Source organism: Bufo gargarizans, chromosome 8 (genome assembly GCF_014858855.1).
Source record: "Bufo gargarizans isolate SCDJY-AF-19 chromosome 8, ASM1485885v1, whole genome shotgun sequence".
Lineage (NCBI taxonomy): Eukaryota > Metazoa > Chordata > Amphibia > Anura > Bufonidae > Bufo > Bufo gargarizans.
In genome coordinates this window covers 137,456,453-137,478,556 of record NC_058087.1, presented here as the reverse complement: position 1 = coordinate 137,478,556, position 22,104 = coordinate 137,456,453, and the positions used below count along the sequence as shown (strand labels likewise).

Here is a 22,104-nt window from a genome sequence, read left to right as displayed (position 1 = left end):
AACAGAGATGGTGGGCGTGTTTGCAATTAACCAATCACAGGACAGCAGCGCGCCTTGACGGACAGCTGATTGGTTCGACTGTATCCGCTGTCACTTCATCCCGCCCTTCTATTGGTTCGTTTGTAAACAACCCCTCCCACGTGTCGATGAGACGTCACACACTCCGAATGCCACGTTGCGGCGCTGTTCGGAAACGTTCGGCTTTTTCCGGAAAGAGGGAGATGGAAGCGGGAGGGGCAACTTAGAGAGTAGAGAGCCGCTTCTTGAGCTGTCAGCATCCTCCGCCGCCGCCTGCAGCAGCCTGGGGTCCCGGAGGAGCGGAGCTCTATCCGTCCTGCTGCCATCATGTTGACCGATAGCAATGTGGAGGAGTTTGAGATCAAGGAGGATGAGCCGTGGTACGATCACCAGGACCTGCAGCAAGGTGAGTGATCGTCGGGCCAGTCCCATGTGCAGCCAGCGTCTTGTGCACTCCTCGCATTGTGATCCACCCTTCCTCCAGGACTGTGCTCATTGTCTAAGCAGTCACATTGCTGGATCTTCAAGGATCACCATAGAAAGTGCAGATCTGATAAGATGCCATTACTGCTAATTGCTGTGTGCTGTGCCTTATATACCTTGACTTGCACTGCTGTCTTAGCTCAGCCACGATCCTTACATTTTTTGTGCCTAATTTTTGGAAGCAATCAGTTATGAGGATCTGAGATCCACTGTTAAGTCAGGAATCAATTTGAAAGGGGGTGGACATTAAGGTTTGTCCTTAATTAGCATGGATAGATTCGACATTTCCGTGTATGGATAATTTGGAACAAGTACTATAAACGCGATCATTATTTGCGATCATTGATTACCATGACATTTATAGCCAGCTCTACGGTGATGGCGATCATCAGATCGCACCGTCTTCGTGTGCAGAGGACTCAGAGGTTATGTTGTGTGCATTCTCCGGTGGATGTGGTGTGTTTTATGCTGTCCCTTTAAATGTCACCCTGTGTCAGCGCTGTGGGGGAGTGTGGGTCTGATTGTCGGAACTAAGGGCCCCGTGGCGCTCTTCCGAAGGCTGCTTTCAGATCGGCGTAATACGAATGCATTTTGGCCTCAGTTCCTGCTCCTCTGCGGACGAAGGGTGGCCATTGACTCCGCAGAGAGAAAACCCAGTGGGACAGGCTGGTTATGACATGAAGCTGGCCCCCGTAATATGGGGTGCTATTATGACATTATGAAGCTGGCCCCCGTAATATGGGGTGTTGTGTACTACTACTGTATTGGTGCGTTTGTAAAAATAGTGCTCCATATGGGGATTTACAGTTATGGTGCTCCTTGTCTCACTATAGGGCTATATACTGGGCACCGCATATCACTATAGGGCGGTATATAAAAAATGATGAGCTGCATGTAAGGATTGGGGAGCGCCGTCCTATTGTCGTAAAGGGGTTATTTACCCCTGGGGATCTTTTCTGCAGACCAGCCCACCACCAGACCCCTGTGGGTGGGAATCATACTTGCCTGGTCCCTAGTACTGCGTTTCAGCTCCTCCGCAGCTCCGGTTTGACATGGATCACGTGGCGCTGCAGCCAATGACGTGTCACCCATACGTCATGGTTCTTGGTCATGTTATGCACGGGTGGCTCGTGTCTGCTGTGGCCATGTGACCGGATGTTGACACGGGGGGACCTACAAGCAAATGTGTTAGAACCCAGCAGCGGGGACCAGGTGATCATGATTCCCAATTTTCGGTCTGGCCACTCTGGGGGGGGTCTGCAGAAAAACTCCCTAGAGCTAAACAACCCCTTTAAAGGGGTATTCCATGATATTTTTCTCTTTAGCTCCACCTGCCACCAATGTGGCTGATGGTTTGCTGACCCACCTACTATATGCAGCGACTTTTTGATCTTTTTTTTTCATGGTCACTTGTTCGTCCCTCGGTGGGTCTCATGACCCCAACAAACATGATAATAGATCACTAGGGGTACAGAACTAACCCTAGTACGCTCATCTAAAACCTGAGACGTGAAAAGTAACATGTCCGCCGTTAGAGAGTTGAATGGTGAGCCTGTGCTATGCCGTATGTCTACCTAACCCAGGCTATCTAATCGCGCACGCTTTATTCAACTGGGAAGTTGCCCTTTCACATGGTTTGATTGAAGTTATGCTAAAGCGTAAAGTCCCCCGTAATAAATCAGTCCTAGTTCCTCTCACTCCAGTAGAATGAATGAAGTGTGACCAAAGGCCGATTTACACACAGCAATAATTGTGTAAAAGATAAGGAGCAGCACGGGTGGCGGCAACTGAGGTGAGGAAATTCCAAAATGGCGGAAAGTTTACAGTTTCTGGCGCCTGCGTCGAATGGGAGCTGAGCTGCATTACACGGCGTGACAGTGGGGGTATCAGGTGTTGGACCCCCACGGATCTAAACGAAGGACTAAGGGCGAAAATACACATTGGTGTGTAATCCACAAAGGAAATCCAAGCCTGATAAGCCGGCTTTCTGACGTGGATTTGCAGTCTGCGATGCCACGGATTAGCCCCATTCACTACAGCTCGCCCGCTTGCAGTTTCCGCACAGATTCCGTGTCAGGAAGTGACCTATCGCTGTAATGCGCTGTGTGGAATATGTTGGCGCTATATAAATAAAGATTATCGTTATCATTTCTTGATGTGTCTTTAAGATCTATGTGCGATTCCTATCGGAAACAGTGGGGCGCAGACGGTGTGGCGTTCACGTAGATTTAGACCATGTGAACATCTCCTCTTTTCTGGATCCAGACACAAAGGGGGAGATTTATCAAACTGGTGTAAAGTAGAACTGGCTTAGTTGCCCATAGCAACCGATCAGATTCCTCTTTTTATTTTGGACAGCTTCTTTGGAAAATGAAAGGTGGAATCTGGTTGCTATGGGCAACTAAGCCAGTTCTACTTTTACACCAGTTTGTTAAATGACCCCCAAAATCCATATGGCTAATTGGCTAATTGTCAGTCTCTTTTAGTAGACTGTATGGCAGTGCGTGGTCACATGTAGCAATACGAGCCAGATTTGTTTTATTTATTTTTTTGCCACAAAATGGGTATGAAGTTTGGTAACCCCCCCCCCCCCCCTTCCTGCCCAAATCCCATATGGGCACTAACTACAGAGCTTCAAATGCCCAGCTTCCAATGACACAGGCCTCATTCACACGACCGTGTCAGATTTGCGGATCTGCAAAATACAGATACCTTCCGTGTGCATTGCGCATCTTTCTCCCTCCTACCATTAGAAGGGTCTATTCTTGTCTGAAATACGAGCATGTTCTATATAGACACACATATGACATCTGTTCATTGATAGAGATATCTCTATCTCGTCTATATCTAATTTTTTTATATATTCTTTTTTATTTTTTTGTCTGCTTGAATCCACCACTAGGGGGAGCTTATTGAATATGGATATATACATCACTGCTGAACTCCACTATCTGCATAGGCTCTGATGGCTGTACCTCCGCACTGCCCTGATTTGGGGCCTGGAGCACTGCAAGTCCCTGCAAAAAAAGGGGAAAAACTAGAGAGATTGGACACTAAGGGGAAACCTAGTTAAAAACAAAAAACCTCTGTAACATAAGAGATATTAGTATCTCCGTTTTATGTAATCCTTTGTCGGTGCAGATTGTGCTGAGATCAGGTGTCTGCACCTGGGAGCAGTGGATTATGCAATAGGAGATGTGATCTGCTCCTCCGCGTGGACTCTGGGACGGACTGCTTCCACGCTGTCCACTTGGCCGATGATCAGACTGTCAGGTTAAACCATTTGATAATTAACTTTTTGTTAATTATCCGTCCATAAACATCCCAGACGGCTGCATGAGAGCATTGCTTGTAGGGTAGAGCATCTGGCAATTAGTGGAGCGCCATAGGGCGGCACAGTGGCCCACATTTGCTAAGGAGGGTGCCCCTAGGCATTTTCAGAATGCCTAAAATTGGTCTTGGCGCCTTTTTGTTTTAGAGACCTCCACTGCACCTAGACCAAAAAAAGGGTTGTGACTTAAAGGGGTTTTTCCATCACAGACCATAGGGGCATATCGCTAGGATACACCCCCATTGTCTGATAGGTGCAGGTCACACCTCTGGGAGCCGCACCTACGCCGAGAGCGGGGACGGTGGCGGAGGGCGCAATATGTAGCCGTCCTCCATTCATTTCTATGGGGCTGCGGAAAATAGCGGAGCAGTGGCCGCGCAAGCGCGGTGCACTCCTGTTAATTTTGTATGTGGAGAGAGCTTGGCTGTCCCTGGGAAACCCAAAGTCCTCCAGCCCCATCTCTTCCCGCTCTGTTTTCAGCGTAGCGATGTGCCCCCATTGTCTGTGATGGGAATACCCCTTGAACTGATCCAGGGGGGGTTGTGTGACTGAACTGATCCAGGGGGGGGTTGTGTGACTGAACTGATCCGGGGGGGGTTGTGTGACTGAACTGATCCGGGGGGGTTGGTGACTGAACTGTCCGGGGGGGGTTGTGTGACTGAACTGATCCGGGGGGGGTTGTGGTGACTGAACTGATCCGGGGGGGGTTGTGTGACTGAACTGATCCGGGGGGGTTGTGTGACTGAACTGATCCGGGGGGGGTTGTGTGACTGAACTGATCCGGGGGGGGTTGTGTGACTGAACTGATCCGGGGGGGGTTGTGTGACTGAACTGATCCGGGGGGGGGTTGTGTGACTGAACTGATCCGGGGGGGGTTGTGGACTGAACTGATCCGGGGGGGTTGTGTGACTGAACTGATCCGGGGGGGGTTGTGTGACTGAACTGATCCGGGGGGGGTTGTGTGACTGAACTGATCCGGGGGGGTGGTGTGTGACTGAACTGATCCGGGGGGGGTTGTGTGACTGAACTGATCCGGGGGGGGTTGTGTGACTGAACTGATCCGGGGGGGGTTGTGTGACTGAACTGATCCGGGGGGGGTTGTGTGACTGAACTGATCCGGGGGGGGTTGTGTGACTGAACTGATCCGGGGGGGGGTTGTGTGACTGAACTGATCCGGGGGGGGTTGTGTGACTGAACTGATCCGGGGGGGTTGTGTGACTGAACTGATCCGGGGGGGGTTGTGTGACTGAACTGATCCGGGGGGGTTGTGTGACTGAACTGATCCGGGGGGGGTTGTGTGACTGAACTGATCCGGGGGGGTTGTGTGTGACTGAACTGATCCGGGGGGGTTGTGTGACTGAACTGATTCCTGGGGGGGGTTGTGTGACTGAACCTGATCCGGGGGGGGTTGTGTGACTGAACTGATCCGGGGGGGTTGTGTGACTGAACTGATCCGGGGGGGGGGTTGTGTGACTGAACTGATCCGGGGGGGGTTGTGTGACTGAACTGATCCGGGGGGGGTTGTGTGACTGAACTGATCCGGGGGGGGTTGTGTGACTGAACTGATCCGGGGGGGGTTGTGTGACTGAACTGATCCGGGGGGGGTTGTGTGACTGAACTGATCCGGGGGGGGTTGTGTGACTGAACTGATCCGGGGGGGGTTGTGTGACTGAACTGATCCGGGGGGGGTTGTGTGACTGAACTGATCCGGGGGGGGTTGTGTGACTGAACTGATCCGGGGGGGTTGTGTGACTGAACTGATCCGGGGGGGTTGTGTGACTGAACTGATCCGGGGGGGGTTGTGTGACTGAACTGATCCGGGGGGGGTTGTGTGACTGAACTGATCCGGGGGGGGTTGTGTGACTGAACTGATCCGGGGGGGGTTGTGTGACTGAACTGATCCGGGGGGGGTTGTGTGACTGAACTGATCCGGGGGGGGTTGTGTGACTGAACTGATCCGGGGGGGGTTGTGTGACTGAACTGATCCGGGGGGGGTTGTGTGACTGAACTGATCCGGGGGGGGTTGTGTGACTGAACTGATCCGGGGGGGTTGTGTGACTGAACTGATCCGGGGGGGGTTGTGTGACTGAACTGATCCGGGGGGGTTGTGTGACTGAACTGATCCGGGGGGGGTTGTGTGACTGAACTGATCCGGGGGGGGTTGTGTGACTGAACTGATCCGGGGGGGGTTGTGTGACTGAACTGATCCGGGGGGGTTGTGTGACTGAACTGATCCGGGGGGGGGTTGTGTGACTGAACTGATCCGGGGGGGGTTGTGTGACTGAACTGATCCGGGGGGGGTTGTGTGACTGAACTGATCCGGGGGGGGTTGTGTGACTGAACTGATCCGGGGGGGGTTGTGTGACTGAACTGATCCGGGGGGGTTGTGTGACTGAACTGATCCGGGGGGGGTTGTGTGACTGAACTGATCCGGGGGGGGTTGTGTGACTGAACTGATCCGGGGGGGGTTGTGTGACTGAACTGATCCGGGGGGGTTGTGTGACTGAACTGATCCGGGGGGGGTTGTGTGACCTGAACTGATCCGGGGGGGGTTGTGTGACTGAATGATCCGGGGGGGGTTGTGTGACTGAACTGATCGGGGGGGGTTGTGTGACTGAACTGATCCGGGGGGGGTTGTGTGACTGAACTGATCCGGGGGGGGTTGTGTGACTGAACTGATCCGGGGGGGGTTGTGTGACTGAACTGATCGGGGGGGGTGTGTGACTGAACTGATCCGGGGGGGTTGTGTGACTGAACTGATCGGTGACTGAACTGATCCGGGGGGGGGTTGTGTGACTGAACTGATCCGGGGGGGGTTGGTGACTGAACTGATCCGGGGGGGGTTGTGTGACTGAACTGATCCGGGGGGGGTTGTGTGACTGAACTGATCCGGGGGGGGTTGTGTGACTGAACTGATCCGGGGGGGGTTGTGTGACTGAACTGATCCGGGGGGGTTGTGTGACTGAACTGATCCGGGGGGGGTGGTGTGACTGAACTGATCCGGGGGGGGTTGTGTGACTGAACTGATCCGGGGGGGGTTGTGTGACTGAACTGATCCGGGGGGGGTTGTGTGACTGAACTGATCCGGGGGGGGTTGTGTGACTGAACTGATCCGGGGGGGTTGTGTGACTGAACTGATCCGGGGGGGGGTTGTGTGACTGAACTGATCCGGGGGGGGTTGTGTGACTGAACTGATCCGGGGGGGGTTGTGTGACTGAACTGATCCGGGGGGGGTTGTGTGACTGAACTGATCCGGGGGGGTTGTGTGACTGAACTGATCCGGGGGGGGTTGTGTGACTGAACTGATCCGGGGGGGGTTGTGTGACTGAACTGATCCGGGGGGGGTTGTGTGACTGAACTGATCCGGGGGGGGTTGTGTGACTGAACTGATCGGGGGGGTTGTGTGACTGAACTGATCCGGGGGGGGTTGTGTGACTGAACTGATCCGGGGGGGGTTGTGTGACTGAACTGATCCGGGGGGGGTTGTGTGACTGAACTGATCCGGGGGGGGGTTGTGTGACTGAACTGATCCGGGGGGGGTTGTGTGACTGAACTGATCCGGGGGGGGTTGTGTGACTGAACTGATCCCGCGGTGACTGACTATCGGGGGGGTTGTGTGACTGAACTGATCCGGGGGGGGTTGTGTGACTGAACTGATCCGGGGGGGGGGGGGGGTTGTGTGACTGAACTGATCCGGGGGGGGGGGGGGTTGTGTGACTGAACTGATCCGGGGGGGGGGGGGGGTTGTGTGACTGAACTGATCCGGGGGGGGGGGGGGGGGTTGTGTGACTGAACTGATCCGGGGGGTTGTGTGACTGAACTGATCCGGGGGGGGGGGGGGGGTTGTGTGACTGAACTGATCCGGGGGGGGGGGGGTTGTGTGACTGAACTGAGAAAAGTGTCTATCCCTGCACCACATTGATCTTCGAGTCCATGATAAATCTTGTGCAGGTCTTGACAGTCTGCCTAAGCTTCCGCCATCTACAGGATTAGTAAATCCGCCCATTGAGCCTGTACTATGGAGCTGTAGGTTCCGTTCCTTTGACCCGTGGTGTCTGGCATTGATATGTGCACACCATGCACCCGTATTACGTTCGTCCATATGGTTTTACTGCTAGCACAGTCCACAGGTCACGCTGACTACGGAGGAGACGTCATGGCCAGAGATGAGTGAATTTCATATTTTGAAATGCGTTCACGCTTCGTTTGGTGGTAAAAGGTGAACTGCCTTATGGATTCCGTTACCATGGACCATAACGCAATTCTATGACGGAATGCCTTTAGAGCCCATAGACTTCTATTATGACGGAATGTCTCTAAAGGCATTCCGTTATGCATTCCGTCATAGAATTGCGTTATGGTCCGTGGTAACAGAATCCATAATGCAATTCACCTTTTACCACCAAATGAAGTGTGGAGCGAATTTCCGCTTACGAAATTCGTTATCTCTAGTCTCGGCCATCACTCGGTAGACTATGACTCTACCAGGGCAGGAAGTTGCATTATCCGCTGTGTAACACCCGCTTTATGTTGCTTCAGATGCCTTTGCTTCTCTTTGTTATGTCTTTTATGCCTCTTTTGTGTATTCATACATTCCTCTAGTTGCATATTTTCCTCTGAGAATCCCAAGCACGTTGCTCATGAGCGATAACCCCACCCCGACGAACAGCAGGGTCACGTCCTTCATCTACATCCAGTCTTGATATTCCTTGGGCAGAAAGGATTTCTCTGTTTTCCATTGCCTTGAGCTGGTCATAGAGGTGGAGATTGGGAGGAAAGTACCTTGGGATCTTATGTCTGTGGGAACGTTTGTTGTGCATTGTGGATGGATTATTTTTCCTGTCTTTCTGGAGATTGTCAGGATTAGAAAAAGGATCTGATTGTTGTTATATATTTTTTTTTGTTCTTTTGGCTAGAAAAAGCACCACCTTTGTCTATTGGACGTGTCTGGTACTGCAGTTATTCCCATTCACTTAAATATGGATAAGCTGCTATATCGTAACCACCCACTGACAAGAGTGGCGCTGTGTCTGGGAAAGAAAAATGACCTCGTTTCCTTAATCTCAGACAATCTACTTAAAGGGGTTAGACCATGAAAAACATTTATCACCTGTCTACAGGATAGATGATAAATGTACAATCGCTAGGGCCCCCTTTATTATTAGGAGGGGGGTCCTGGGCCCCCATGCTGGAGGAGTTTGTGTGGAGTGGTAGTCGCACAAGCAAGCTATATTGATGGGCCCCCCCACCCCCGTCTCTCTACATGACACATTAGGGCCCCCCCCCTGTCTCTCTACATGACACATTAGGGCCCCCCCCCTGTCTCTCTACATGACACATTAGGGCCCCCCCCCCTGTCTCTCTACATGACACATTAGGGCCCCCCCCCTGTCTCTCTACATGACACATTAGGGCCCCCCCCCTGTCTCTCTACATGACACATTAGGGCCCCCCCCTGTCTCTCTACATGACACATTAGGGCCCCCCCCCCTGTCTCTCTACATGACACATTAGGGCCCCCCCCCCCTGTCTCTCTACATGACACATTAGGGCCCCCCCCCCCTGTCTCTCTACATGACACATTAGGGCCCCCCCCCCCTGTCTCTCTACATGACACATTAGGGCCCCCCCCCCCTGTCTCTCTACATGACACATTAGGGCCCCCCCCCTGTCTCTCTACATGACACATTAGGGCCCCCCCCTGTCTCTCTACATGACACATTAGGCCCCCCCCCCTGTCTCTCTACATGACACATTAGGGCCCCCCCCCCTGTCTCTCTACATGACACATTAGGCCCCCCCCCCTGTATCTCTACATAACATATATTTTGGCAGTTGTGAATGGTGTATATATGGTATGGAGTCAGTTTCTGAAGAGTGGTGATTTGCATAGCCCCCCTCCCTCGCTGTCACGTTTGTGAATGACCCCTCTGTGTCCCGTGCAGCTGTGCCCTGCTCGGTCTGTTTAGTCACGGATGGCGCTTTAATTCTCACTGCTGTGTGGAAATCCACCCTGGGTTAGCAGCTGGCATCTTAAAATGTGGCAGCGTGTTTTTTTTTTTTTTTTTTAAGGGTCGTTTAGCAGTTTGCATCGGTATACAGGGCATCCTCGCTGATGAATTTATCAAGTACATGTTAAATTCTTCCAGGTTACAAGTGCTCTGAATCCTGGATCTCATAGGATATATGTATGGATCTGCTTGCATTGGGCCTGGAAAAAAAAAAATCCAAAGGTTGGCGGGCTGCACTGGCATGCTTTACGGGTACTCAATCTCCAAGCCTGGCATTAAAGAGGACCTGTCACCTCTCCTGACTTGTCAGTTTTAGTAACTACTTGCATCCCCCTGTAATCATTCTGGAGCATCTATTCTTTTGGCTCTATGTTGTGCTGTCCCTTTATTATTCCTACTAGAATTTATGAATTCATTGCTAGCGCTTGCAGCAAAGGTACAAAGGGGGGTTACCAGTTGGGGGCATATCCCTTAACAGTCGGACACACCTGCTACAGGTAACAATATATTTGTAAACTTCTAGCAGGAATAATACATGGGGAATGCAAGTAGTTACATGGTTACAGCTCCCCCCGCCAGTAAAAAAAAGTTCCATGCCCACTCACCCCCGGTAGTCAGAGCGCCCCCTTCCCCCTCCACTTCCTCAGCATGCCGTAACAACTAGTCATCCTCAATGTACTCGCCTTCTGCACCTTCCTGTGACAGTCCGCTTTAGTTGGCCCTGTCTGACTTCTACTTAGTTGGGATAGATCCATACGGAGAATTTCTGTAAAAAAAAAAAAGTAACACATTTTTGCACATGGCACGTTTTGCGCAATAATTTTCAACTTTTCCCCCTTCTAACCGTGCCCGTGGCACTTTTCAGAACACTGTCGGTACTGGCGGCCCCTGTGCAGCCAACAGATTCAGGCCTCATGCACACGACAGTAGTTTTAGCATCCATACAAAAAAAAAATATATATATTCTTGTCCATTTTTTTGGAAATTTGTAACATGCTGCGGGATCTGCGGAAGGGGAAAATGCGGGCTGCACACGGCCGGTATGCGAAATGCGATTTTTCAGACCGCAAAAACGGGTACGGTCATGTGCAGGAGGCCTTAGGATAATTTACCCCAGCTCCCGGTGCATGAACCACCCATTATGCACCACAATTGTTAAGAGGCGTGCGTATCGTAATCAAGCATACTTTGTGCGGAAACGGCGTAATGAATTCATCGTGAGGGGAATTTTTGAAATCCGTTTACAATTTGAGACAAAATTATGGAAAACTGATCTATAAATTCTATGGACGGTTCATCCTATTCCACCAGACAAGAAAATGCATACAACTATAACCGTATCCATAATCCCAATTTGCATAGATGTACAGAAGTCAAATTTTAAGGGTTAACCGGCGCTGATTTCCTGCAGCCAGAGCGTCGGCGTAGATGTGAAGATTATTGCTTCATCCACCAGGTTGCAGAATTAACTACAGTGACTTCAAGTAATAGGTGAAGGGATCCCGTGCAGAAGGTCGGAGGATTGCTCGGTGCTGGTGACGGGCAGAGTAACGCTCTGTCATTCGTATCGGGCAGGAATGTCATCACTGGTGGCGACCACTATTGTGTGAAAAAAACGTGCAGTGTGCGTGAGGTTTGTCAGCTCTCATTAACTTTGCTGGTAACTGTATTAGGCCGTATTCACACGTCAGGGAATCACGGATATGTACTGTCCATGTTCTCCACGGAGAGCTCATGTACCTATAGATTTTAATCTGTGAATTTTCACGGTCCACAGGGCCGTGGCTACTTCACAGATCCCTCACGCCTAGTATAGTTTATGGGTCTGTGAAAAAACACGGGCACAACACGGATGGCGTCCGTGGTTTACGGATCGTTGCTAGGAAATGCTCTTTAAATTAACACGCAGAGGGCAAGAAATGGACCCCCGGACCAAACAAGGACGCGAACATCTTCACCACTGCCATCTTGTCACTGCGGACACAAATGTATGAATGAGGCCTTAGGCTACTTTCACACTGGCGTTTTGGCTTTCCGTTTGTAAGATCCATTCAGGGCTCTCACAAGCGGTCCAAAACAGATCCGTTTTGCCCTAATGCATTCTGAATGGAAAAGGATCCGCTCGGAATGCATCAGTTTGCCTCCTATCAGTCTCCATTCCACTTTGGTGTCTATCTGACAAAACTGAGCCAAACGGATCCGTCCTGGCACACAATGTAAGTCAATAGGGACGGATCCGTTTTCTATGACACAATCTGGCACAATAGAAAACTGATCCGTCCTCCATTGACTTTCAATGGTGTTCAAGACGGATCCATCTTGTCTTTAATATAGATAATACAAACGGATCCGTTCTGAACGGATGTAGACGGTTGTATTATCTGAACGGATCCATCTCTGCATATCCATGACGGATCCGCACCAAACGCGAGTGTGAAAGTAGCCTTCTGCTGTGGATGATAGAAGGGCTTTTGCGGCTTATAATCACTTCTCTCAAACCTGCCTCTGACAACTAGGGGGCGCCTCAGCAGAGAGGTGAGAATCACGGAGATGCACCTGGGCCTGGTGGCGCTTCCATTTTCGGGTCACCATAAGGTGGATGTATTGTAAATGCGCTGTAAATCCATGAATGCTGACTCCGCACAGGTGCCGTGTAGACGGCGCTCCGTAAACTTGTTCTTTACAGGATATTTGCTTTTTCCAGTCTGATAATTGCTATTTGAACTCGGCCCAGATTAGGTAACAATACCGTGTGGCTTTTTACAGGGCAGAAACTTTTCAAGTAATTTTATGTTTGTTTTTGCAAACAATGGTTAAAAGCTTTTATATGTTTGTAATGCCAGAATGATTTTTGTATGTGTGCGCATACATATATACTGCGCATACATATAGATAGTATTATTTACGGTGTGTGTGTATATAGTACAGTAGTTTTAGACAGGTAAGTAAGAATGCTAAGAAGTGTTAATAGTTTATTTTTATCAATTAAAGGGGTTTTCCGACCCTTTCTAGATGGGTCATCAGGATCTGATCGGTGGAGGTCCAACACCCAGGACCCCCGCCAATCAGCACTGGTTCTCCTCTGAGCGCCACAGCCTTCTCCCTGCTCACCAAGCACAGCACTGTACATTGTATAGCGGCTGCGCTTGGTATTGCACTCGGTCCCATTCATACTTGAATGGGACTGGGAAGCGCCTAGGACACGAGACACATGACCGTGACGTCTCACGGCCTTGGCAAAGCTGAAAGAAGGTCACGGGGCTCACAGGAGCGCCAGTACCTTCTCAAACAGCTGATCGTTTGGGGTCCCGGGTGTTGGATCCCCACCAATCAGACACTAATGATCTATAAGAGGATAGGTCTTCAGAAAACCCCTTTAGCAACATGCACAAAAGACAAATCTAAATCCAATCAATATTTGGTGTGACCACCCTTTTTGCCTTCAGCATCCGTTCTTCTAGGTACACTTGCAAACAATTTTTTAGAAGGAATTAAGCGGGGAGTTAGTTCCAAATAGCTTGAAAAACGAATCACAGATCTACTGCTGAAGATTTGCTCAGATCCTTCTGTCTCTTCATGTAATCCCAGACAGACTTGGTGATGTTGAGATTGGGATATATATATCTTGATCCTTCAAGTTTTCAGTTTATATGATCTCTGTCATGTCCGTCTCCAGATCTACAGCTTGCAGCTGAACTTGGTAAGACGTTACTGGACCGCAACACAGAACTTGAGGAGTCTCTGCAGCAGATGTATGACACCAACCAGGAACAGATCCAGGAAATTGAGGTACAAAGCTTTTCCTGTCTCTTGCTGCTTCCCATTGTGTATTCATACTGCTGTGCAGAGATTGAGGTCACTTCAGTGTGGTGTCTTCACGCTTCATATGCTTAACATGTCTGATGAGTATGTATGTTCTATCCAGAGCTGTACTCAGAATTCTGCTGCCTTCCTTTTGGCTCTCAGGAGCTCCTGTCCCAGGAGACTCTCTGTTGGTTGCATGTTTGGTTTGTCATGATAGAGTCTTCTAATGCCTTGTAGGAGCCAAGCTGGGCTGTAGGTCGTGCCCAGAATCTGTACGTGAGGCTGGTACAATTTGGCTGCACAGAACTGTTCATTGTTGTGGCTGCATTTTGCATACAGCTCTGCAGAATGTATGGAAATTAGATAAGCACGGCTTCCCATGTGAATGTGCATTGCATTGTCAATGCACCATTAGAAATTATGTTATATCTAGGACATTGCCAGTCCCTTGTACTTTCTGCCTGTCCCATAGGAAGGTGCTAATCTGAAATAGGTCATATCGAAGCACTTCAGGTTAATCCATACTTTGGAACAAATCCCCTGCCGTATGAAGCAGCTGCGGAATACCAGGGGACTGTCTGTCTAAGCTCTGTCTGTGTAATTATATTCAGAGACCTGGGGACGAGAGTATTAATAAAATGTCTAATAATCTGGACTAGATTAGAATATCAGAAATATTAAAGCAGAGCAGAATGGGAAATTAGGTTTAAAATATTTCCCTATTACACCGGCTGACCTGTTACATGGGCGCTTGGCAGCTGAAGGCATCTGTGTTGGTCCCATGTTCATATGTGGCCGCATGGCTGAGAAAACGGATCTTTTAATAGATGCAAATGAACCTCTAAGAGCAACGGGGGCATTGACGTTACACCTAGACGCTATACTCTCTCTGTAACTGCCACGACCTCTGCACTTTGTCAGGACCAGATGTCATCACTCCTGCATTGTAATAGCAGAGAGAGCAGAGCCTCTAGGTGTAACGGCCACGCCCCCGTTGCTCTTAGAGGCTCATTTGCATCTATTATAACATCATGTTTCTCAGCAATGCGGACACATATAAAAATGGGACCAACACAGATGTCTCCAGCTGTCAAGCGCACATGTAACAGGTCAGCCAGTGTCATAGGTACAAATCTGCTGACAGATGCCCTTTAGAAAAGATTTAACTATAGATTACTACCTATTAGGCCCAGCACATATCGGGTAAGTAGATTACCACTGCAGGTCCGGGTACGCTGGGGATGGGGGGGGGGGGGGTCTGTAGAAAAGCCCTCAGGGGGGAAACAACCGCTTTAATATGGCAAAGTAGGTTCCTATGCTTTGGATCCTCTTCCATGAGCCTGAGTTGAAACCCGCTGTGGTGACTGGGCCTGTGCCTAGTGGCCAACAGTCTCAAATTCTTGTCAAATTTGCCTCGTTTCAGGCTGAAAACAGGTGGTGCTTTCATTAAAAACCCATCCCATAAGGGGGCATTATCAAATGGATTTGGGGTGTGCCCGGGGGTAGTATTTAAAGGCCCCGATTTTGTAGGAAAATTCAGCTGTAATGCTGCCGTCTGTCAGTCAGGGTCGGGATTGTGCATAGTTGCCAACAGTCTCTAATTTGCTATGATTGTCCTGAATGTTGGCATCTTGGCAAATTCAACTTATTCTGGGCCAAAACGGGGTAGCGCTTAAATAAACCTCACCCAGAAGTGGGTGGCCCGGTTTGGGTGTGTCAGGGACAGGGCTTAAAAGGGTATTCCTATCTCTGATACTGATGGCATAGCCTAGGGATGTCAGCTATGTGCGGGTCCCACTTCTGAGACCTGCACCTATCTCCAGAAGGGGGCCCCCAAAGTGAAGAGAGAGCATCCACCCTCTATTCACTGCTGTGAAAGATCCCAAAATCTCTGCGCGCACTTGCTTGTCTATTTTCAGACGTCCCATAGCAAGCTGCGCATGCTCAGTTTGCTCTCCTTTTCTTTGGGGGACCCTGTTCTGGAGATGTACCTATCTGACATTGATGGCATACCCCCTTTAAATGCCCCAAATTTACAGACTGCATTGTTAGGAAGTGTAGATGTGTACATACTGGGCCTGAAACACGAACGGAGGAGATTTAGCGAGACTGGTGCAAAGGAAAGCTGGCTAAGTTGCCCATAGCAACCAATCAGATTGATCCTTTCATTTTCCATAGAGCACTGAAAAACAAAAGGTGGAATCTGATTGGTTGCTATGGGCAACTAAGCCAGTTTTCCTATACACCAGTTTTGATAAATCTCCACCATTACAGGTTGTGTCCATAGTGGTGTAAAGTGGCCTCGTTGTCACTGAGGCCTGGTGTGTACACAGGCCTAGCTTAGGCATGAGGAGAATTTTTATCTATTGTCTTTATTTTGAAGTAAAGAAGGCCAATTAGCTGCACATTTGTCGAGGCCTCCTGCGCTCATTCGCACCCATCAGCGTATACTACTTAGGAAGAGTCCATTAGTGTTGTCTGAAGCATTTTACTGTATTGTTGTGGTAGAAATGTCAGCTTACTATAATAAAAAAAAAGGCACCTTTTTTTTTTTAACAAAATTATTTTATTTTATTCCTGCCAGTATCTGACAAAGCAGGTGGAACTTCTGAGACGCATGAACGAGCAGCACGCCAAGGTGTATGAGCAGCTGGACGTCACCGCCAGAGAGCTAGAAGATGCCAATCAGAAGCTGGTGCTGGAGAGCCGATCCTCACAGCAGAAGATTGTAAGGTAGGTGGCCTTGTGTGGACTCCTGTTCTGAACTACAACCTAAGCTGCCATATACACGAGATAACAAGTGCTCAGCGGACAGCTGTCTCTCTCGATCCTCCCATACGTGGGCTGAGCATGGCAGTATCTCTCTAACAGTCCCGTAGGGATGGAGAATGGAGTGGCAGGTCTCATGCTCAACCTGCTTCAGGAACTTCTAGTCTTGTGATCGGTGGGGGTCTCAGCGGTCAGCCCCCCCACCAATCTAGTAGTTAGTCCCTATCCTGTGTGATAACTGGATGTAACCAGAATATTCCTGTAACTTAGACGACCCCTTTAAAGAGCGGGTTCGCATTGGCATTATTGAATTACGTTATAGGTTCCAGAGTTATGACGGAATTCTTGGACGGAATGCAAAACGAAAGCCTTTAAGAGACATTCTGTTTTGCTCCGTCCTAATACATGTCTATGGGGGCGCATAACGGTTCTGTTATCCTGTCAACTGGACTATTTTTTTCGTCATGTATAACGGAACCATTATGCGCCCCCATAGACATGTATTAGGACTGAGTAATACAGAATGCCTCTTGAAAGGCTTCCGTTCTGCATTCCGTCCAATAATTCGGTTATAATGGATCACCAAAAAACATGGAGGGTTCAATTTCCGATACAGAGGCAAATAATGCCATAAACAAACAGTGGGCTTTTTTCTTTTGCTGTTTTTGCTGCGTGGGCTTATTCAGGCAAATATGGCACAGTATTCTTAAAATCCACAAAACTGTCTAACATTGATATTGATTGCCATCAAATCAGCTGTTTAGTTATAGCTCTAGAAGTTGGTTTTGGAACTTTAAGTAGGCTGTCACTTTTACCTCACAGGGTTTTTATTTTATTTTTTTTGCCTTCCTCCGGATCAACTTGCAGGATAACAGGCTGAGTTGGATGGACAGATGTCTTTTTTTCAGCCTTATAAACTATGTTACTTCTAAAGGCCTTGGCTAGGGAGATGCTTAATCTGCATTGTACCCCCCCCCCCCCCCCCGGTCTTCCTTGTACATGAACATTTCTTGCATGCAGAATAGTCATCCTATAAAATTCGTCCATCTCTAATAAGCTATTGAAATGACAATATCTTTTTCTAAATACGCCCTTTTATGAGCAATAATTATTTTGTGAATTGCATCTGGGGTGGGCCGATGTTCTTTGTAGTAATTTTTATTTTTTTCTGTTTAGTTTGACAGACACTATTGAAAGTTTACAGATTCACATTGATGATCTCCAGAAACAAATGGAAGATCTGAAGAAGCCAGGGCATGTGCGTCGTAGTCGTGAGGGATTTGACCAGTCTAGATCAACACACAGCTTCTCCTGTCTGAAGGAACTCTATGACCTGCGCAAGTAAGTTTTACACATATTGATGCGGTCAAGACATTGTGGCTGTGAATGATAGTCTCTAACATAAAAAAAAAAATGGATAAAAGTCCCTTTAATGTACATTTACACTGCACTACTGAAGGAGCCTAAAAAGGTTTTCTTCTGTATTGATGGCCTCCTTATCCAGTTTCTCGATAACAGCATTTGTCCAATGTGGACACTCTCCTCCTCTATCTCACAATCTCCTACCTCTTTGACTTGTTCATATTTATCTTCTTGTCCCTTTCTCTTTCCATCTTCTCCACATTTAATCTCTCTTGGTTTTTATTTGGATTATCCATTCTAAAAGCTAAAAGTGATATGTGCTACTCTTGGCAAGCAATGTTCTCAAGAGTGGTCACCATATTCCTTCCTTCACCTGACAGTGAAGGGATAAATGGTTTGCTAGCCTGGATCCAAGAGGTTTTTCCTGCACAAAATATTTTATAAACAAATTCCTTTCCATTTTTGCAGGTATTTTGTTTATGATCACGTCTTTGCCGAGAAGATCACCTCTCTGAACACGCAACCTGGTCCTCTTGAGGAGGAAAATGAGCATCTCAAGAAAACCTTGGCTGTTCTGGAGGCACAGCTCAGCCTAGAACGTAAGAAGAGGGAAACCTTAGAGGACGAATATAATCAGGTCTTGAAAGAAAATTCTGAGTTAGAACAGATTCTTAAAGATAGAGATTCCTATCATGCCCGGGCAGAAGAGCTGGAAGCTGAGGTGGCTGAAATGCGTCAGATATGTCGGTCAGATAGTATATTCTCCAGCAGTGTTGAAAAGCTGATTCCAGAGTCCATCTTCATCTCATTTAAAGAGACTGCAGAAAAGGACTTGGAGTCTGAACCGGTTATACCAGAAGTAGGAAAAAAGCCTTTAAAAAGGAGCAGCAGTGAGCTGGTCCTTCCCACTGCTGCCGCAGAATCCATTTGTAATGGTCATGAGGAGACCTGTATCAGGAGGACGGAGGCTGTGAAGCAAAGGGGAATTTCTCTGCTCAACGAGGTGGACTCTCAGTACAGTGCTCTTAAAGTTAAATACGAGGAGCTTCTTCAGCGCTGTGAGATGGAGGATGACTTCTTCAGTCACAAGGCTGTCCAGACCTCAAAGCTGTCCAACATGTCAGACAACTCTCCACCAAATACCCTACATTCCACCAATCACCACCCCATCTCGCCTGCGTCCCAGCCGGAGTATAAAGTTCTTTTTCAGGAAATATTTAGTTGCATCAACAAAACCAAAGAAGAGATCAGCGAGCATCGAACAAAATACAAACTTATCTCCAACTCCCAGAGCAGCTAGAATCTTCGTCTCCATGTGTTTTTCTTCTGTACCCACTACTTAAACTTAATATGTTCATATGTATATTTCCTTCTAAATTATTTTTAAGGCTTGATCATAAAGACGTCTTATGGCTACCTCATCAGCCAATTACAGTGTCCAACAAGATGACTTAGATCGGTGATAAACTGTAAGAAGTGTAATCCACTCCCAGATGTTCACCTTGTTGTATCTTACAAGCTTTAACCATCTTTGCCTACCGTGCTCACCAGGAGAAGACCTTAGAGTTGTCCAGGATCGGAAAAACATGGCCACTTTCTTCCAAAAACAGCACCCCCGTCTGAGGGTTCTCTGGTATTGCAGCTCAGCTCCACGAAAGTGAATGAGGCAGAGCTGCAGTAGCACAGATAACCCTGTGGACTCGTGTGGAGCAGTTTTTTTTTTTTTTGGGGGGAAGAAAGCATGTTTTTGTAAACCCATCAACTCCTTTTTGATATAGCTGGTCAAGTTTCTAAACTCAACCAGCAGCATTTTAGTGTGACAGTGTGTTGTCACCTTTGTATTACATGCTTGTCGTCTACTTTGTAGAGAAAAGCACAACATAAATGGTCTATTTTATGCATGGCAGCCGTGTAGGAACTGAGCTGTGGAAACGTAGTTGTACGATATTTTTGGTATTATTTTTATATAAAAGCTGAGGGAGGGATGGGGCTCTATAATTGGTCCCATTCGGAGATAACCTTTCGTATCCTACTGTGATGTAGTATTCCAGAACACTAATATATTGCACTTATTTCTAGCTGTAAATCATTTCTCGTAAATGTTTGTTTTAGATATTTTTAATATATTTTCCATTGTTTTGTTCCCAATGTTCTTTTATGCCTCTTGCCAAAAAGCAGAGGCAGAGCTGCCATTTTGGTTGCTTAATGCAAGTGGTTTACTAAAAAGTGGTGGCAACTTACTGAAGCAAAGAGGATATTGTTCACATAGCATGTAATGGATTTCTGGAATTGTCCATTATTTAGTGCCTCCTTTTGGTAATGTTTTTTTTCTTTATACAAACCCGTTTCAGGTACTGAATAAAAAGCATTCCCATATACTGTAGACACTGCTGTGAATAAAACCCAAAGTTGGGAGTACACATTAGATAGTGGTGGGCCGAATGCTCATTTGGTTGACAGCTATGCTTTCAGATCCCCTATATACATGCATGCATGTTTGGCTAGGTGTGCATGTGTTCTGAATGGGGAGATGAAAGCAAGCTGCTGTGGTGGCTACACGTGATCTTCTCCGAGAGTGAAAGGATTGGGCATATTGGAACCCAACTGCCCTATTTCTCCGCCATGACATCTTGTCAGGGGAGATTCAAGAATCCCCTTTGTACATTAGATGGTCAGCTGCTTTCACCAAAATATGATGGTTTGGCTAACATTAATGTGCATTGCAAGGTACTGACCTAGATCATCAATATCAGACCAGTGGGGCTCTGACTGCCACGCATTGTGTAGATTTCCGGCCCTGCATACTGAATCTCAGCTCCCATTCACGTGCATGGGAGCGGAGCTACACTACCCCCAACATGGCCTCCACGTCAGTCTACAGAGCTGCCTCCCTCCTACTTCGTACCGATTAGCTGATCGGTGGGGGTGTCAAGTGCTGGGCCCCCACTAAACTGATATTGATGACCTATCCTGAGGATAGATCATCAATTTCTGTAGCCTGGAGAAGCCATTTTCTGTATGTAATGACTGGAGTTTTCTCAAACTTTTCACATTAAATGTCTACTTGGGGTTTCAGACTACTTGGACTTACTCCACAGATTGTCTCCACCCTCTGTTGCACATCTGAGCAGCCAATATAATTTTGAAGGGGGAAAAAAATAAAGAAAAAAGGTGGTGTGTGTGGGGGATAACTTTCTATACTTAAGGGTCCATTCACACGTCCGTTTTTTCTTTCCTGATCTGTTCCGTTTTTTGCGGAACAGATCAGGACCCATTCATTTTCAATGGGTCCTGGAAAAAATCGGACAGCACAATGTGTGCTGTCCGTTTCCATTGTTCCGTATGTCCGTTTAAATATAAAACATGTCCTATTCTTTTCCGCAAAATTCGGATCCTGGTACAATACAAAGTCAATGGATCCGCAAAAAAACGGAAGACATTCGGATGTCATTCCGTATGTCTTCCGTTTTATGCGGAATCCGTTCCTGGAAACACATAACAAATTTTTTTTTTTCAAGTTTTTTTCAAAGAAATCCAAACAACTTTATTTGATTATTGAAATTTATACATGGTTCCGTTTTTTGCGGATCCGCAAAAAACGGATGACATATGGAAATATTTTCAGGAACAACGGATCCGCAAAAAACGGACCGATATTCGGATTATAGAAAAATACTGACGTGTGAATGTAGCCTAACAGTAAGGTTTTTTTTTTTTTCTATTTTTCCTTAAAGGGGTTGTCTCACTTCAGCATTTATCATGTAGAGGAAGTTAATACAAGGCACTTACTAATGTACTGTGATTGTACATATTGCCACCTTTGCTGGCTGGATTCATTTTTCCATCAAATTATACACTGCTAGTTTCCATGGTTACGACTAGAGCTGAGCGAATTTCATATTTTGAAATTCGTTTACGCTTCGTTTGGTGGTAAAAGCAGAATTGCGTTATGGATTCCGTTAACACGGACCATAACACAATTCTATGACTGAATGCCTTTAGAGGCATTCTGTTATTCATTCCGTCATAATAGAAGTCTATGGGCTGCAAAACTGATCCGTTCCGTTATGCAGGGGAGTCCTATCCTGTTTCCGTTATGCAGCCCATAGACTTCTATTATGACGGAATGCCTCTAAAGGCATTCCGTTATAGAATTGTGCAAGTCTGTTTTTACCACCAAACGAAGCGTAAACTAATTTCTAAATATGAAATTCGCTCCTCTCTAGTTCTGACCACCCTCAAATCCACCAGTGGTGGTTGTGCTTGCACACTATAGAAAAAAGCAGTACTATATATGTGCTCCAATGGTCCCGGCCACCAGAGGGG

General features: G+C 47.7%; 1 protein-coding gene across 1 annotated transcript; it reads left to right on the top strand.

Annotated features, from left to right (window-relative positions):
• Positions 1-235: 235 nt before the first annotated feature.
• On the top strand, positions 236-19,371 carry CDR2 (cerebellar degeneration related protein 2). The gene is made up of 5 exons (XM_044303736.1): positions 236-424; positions 13,520-13,632; positions 16,232-16,380; positions 17,593-17,757; positions 18,247-19,371. Exons 1-5 carry the CDS (start codon positions 346-348, stop codon positions 19,076-19,078), a joined length of 1,338 nt encoding a protein of 445 aa, XP_044159671.1. The 5' UTR covers positions 236-345; the 3' UTR covers positions 19,079-19,371.
• The last annotated feature ends 2,733 nt before the right edge of the window (positions 19,372-22,104 follow it).

Coding starts and splice junctions, on each gene's coding strand:
- CDR2 (XM_044303736.1), top strand. CDS start 346: ATGTTGACCGATAGCAATGTGGAGGAGTTTGAGATCAAGGAGGATGAG. Junction 13,633..16,231: donor AACAGATCCAGGAAATTGAG/GTACAAAGCTTT, acceptor TATTCCTGCCAG/TATCTGACAAAGCAGGTGGA. Junction 16,381..17,592: donor TCACAGCAGAAGATTGTAAG/GTAGGTGGCCTT, acceptor TTTTCTGTTTAG/TTTGACAGACACTATTGAAA.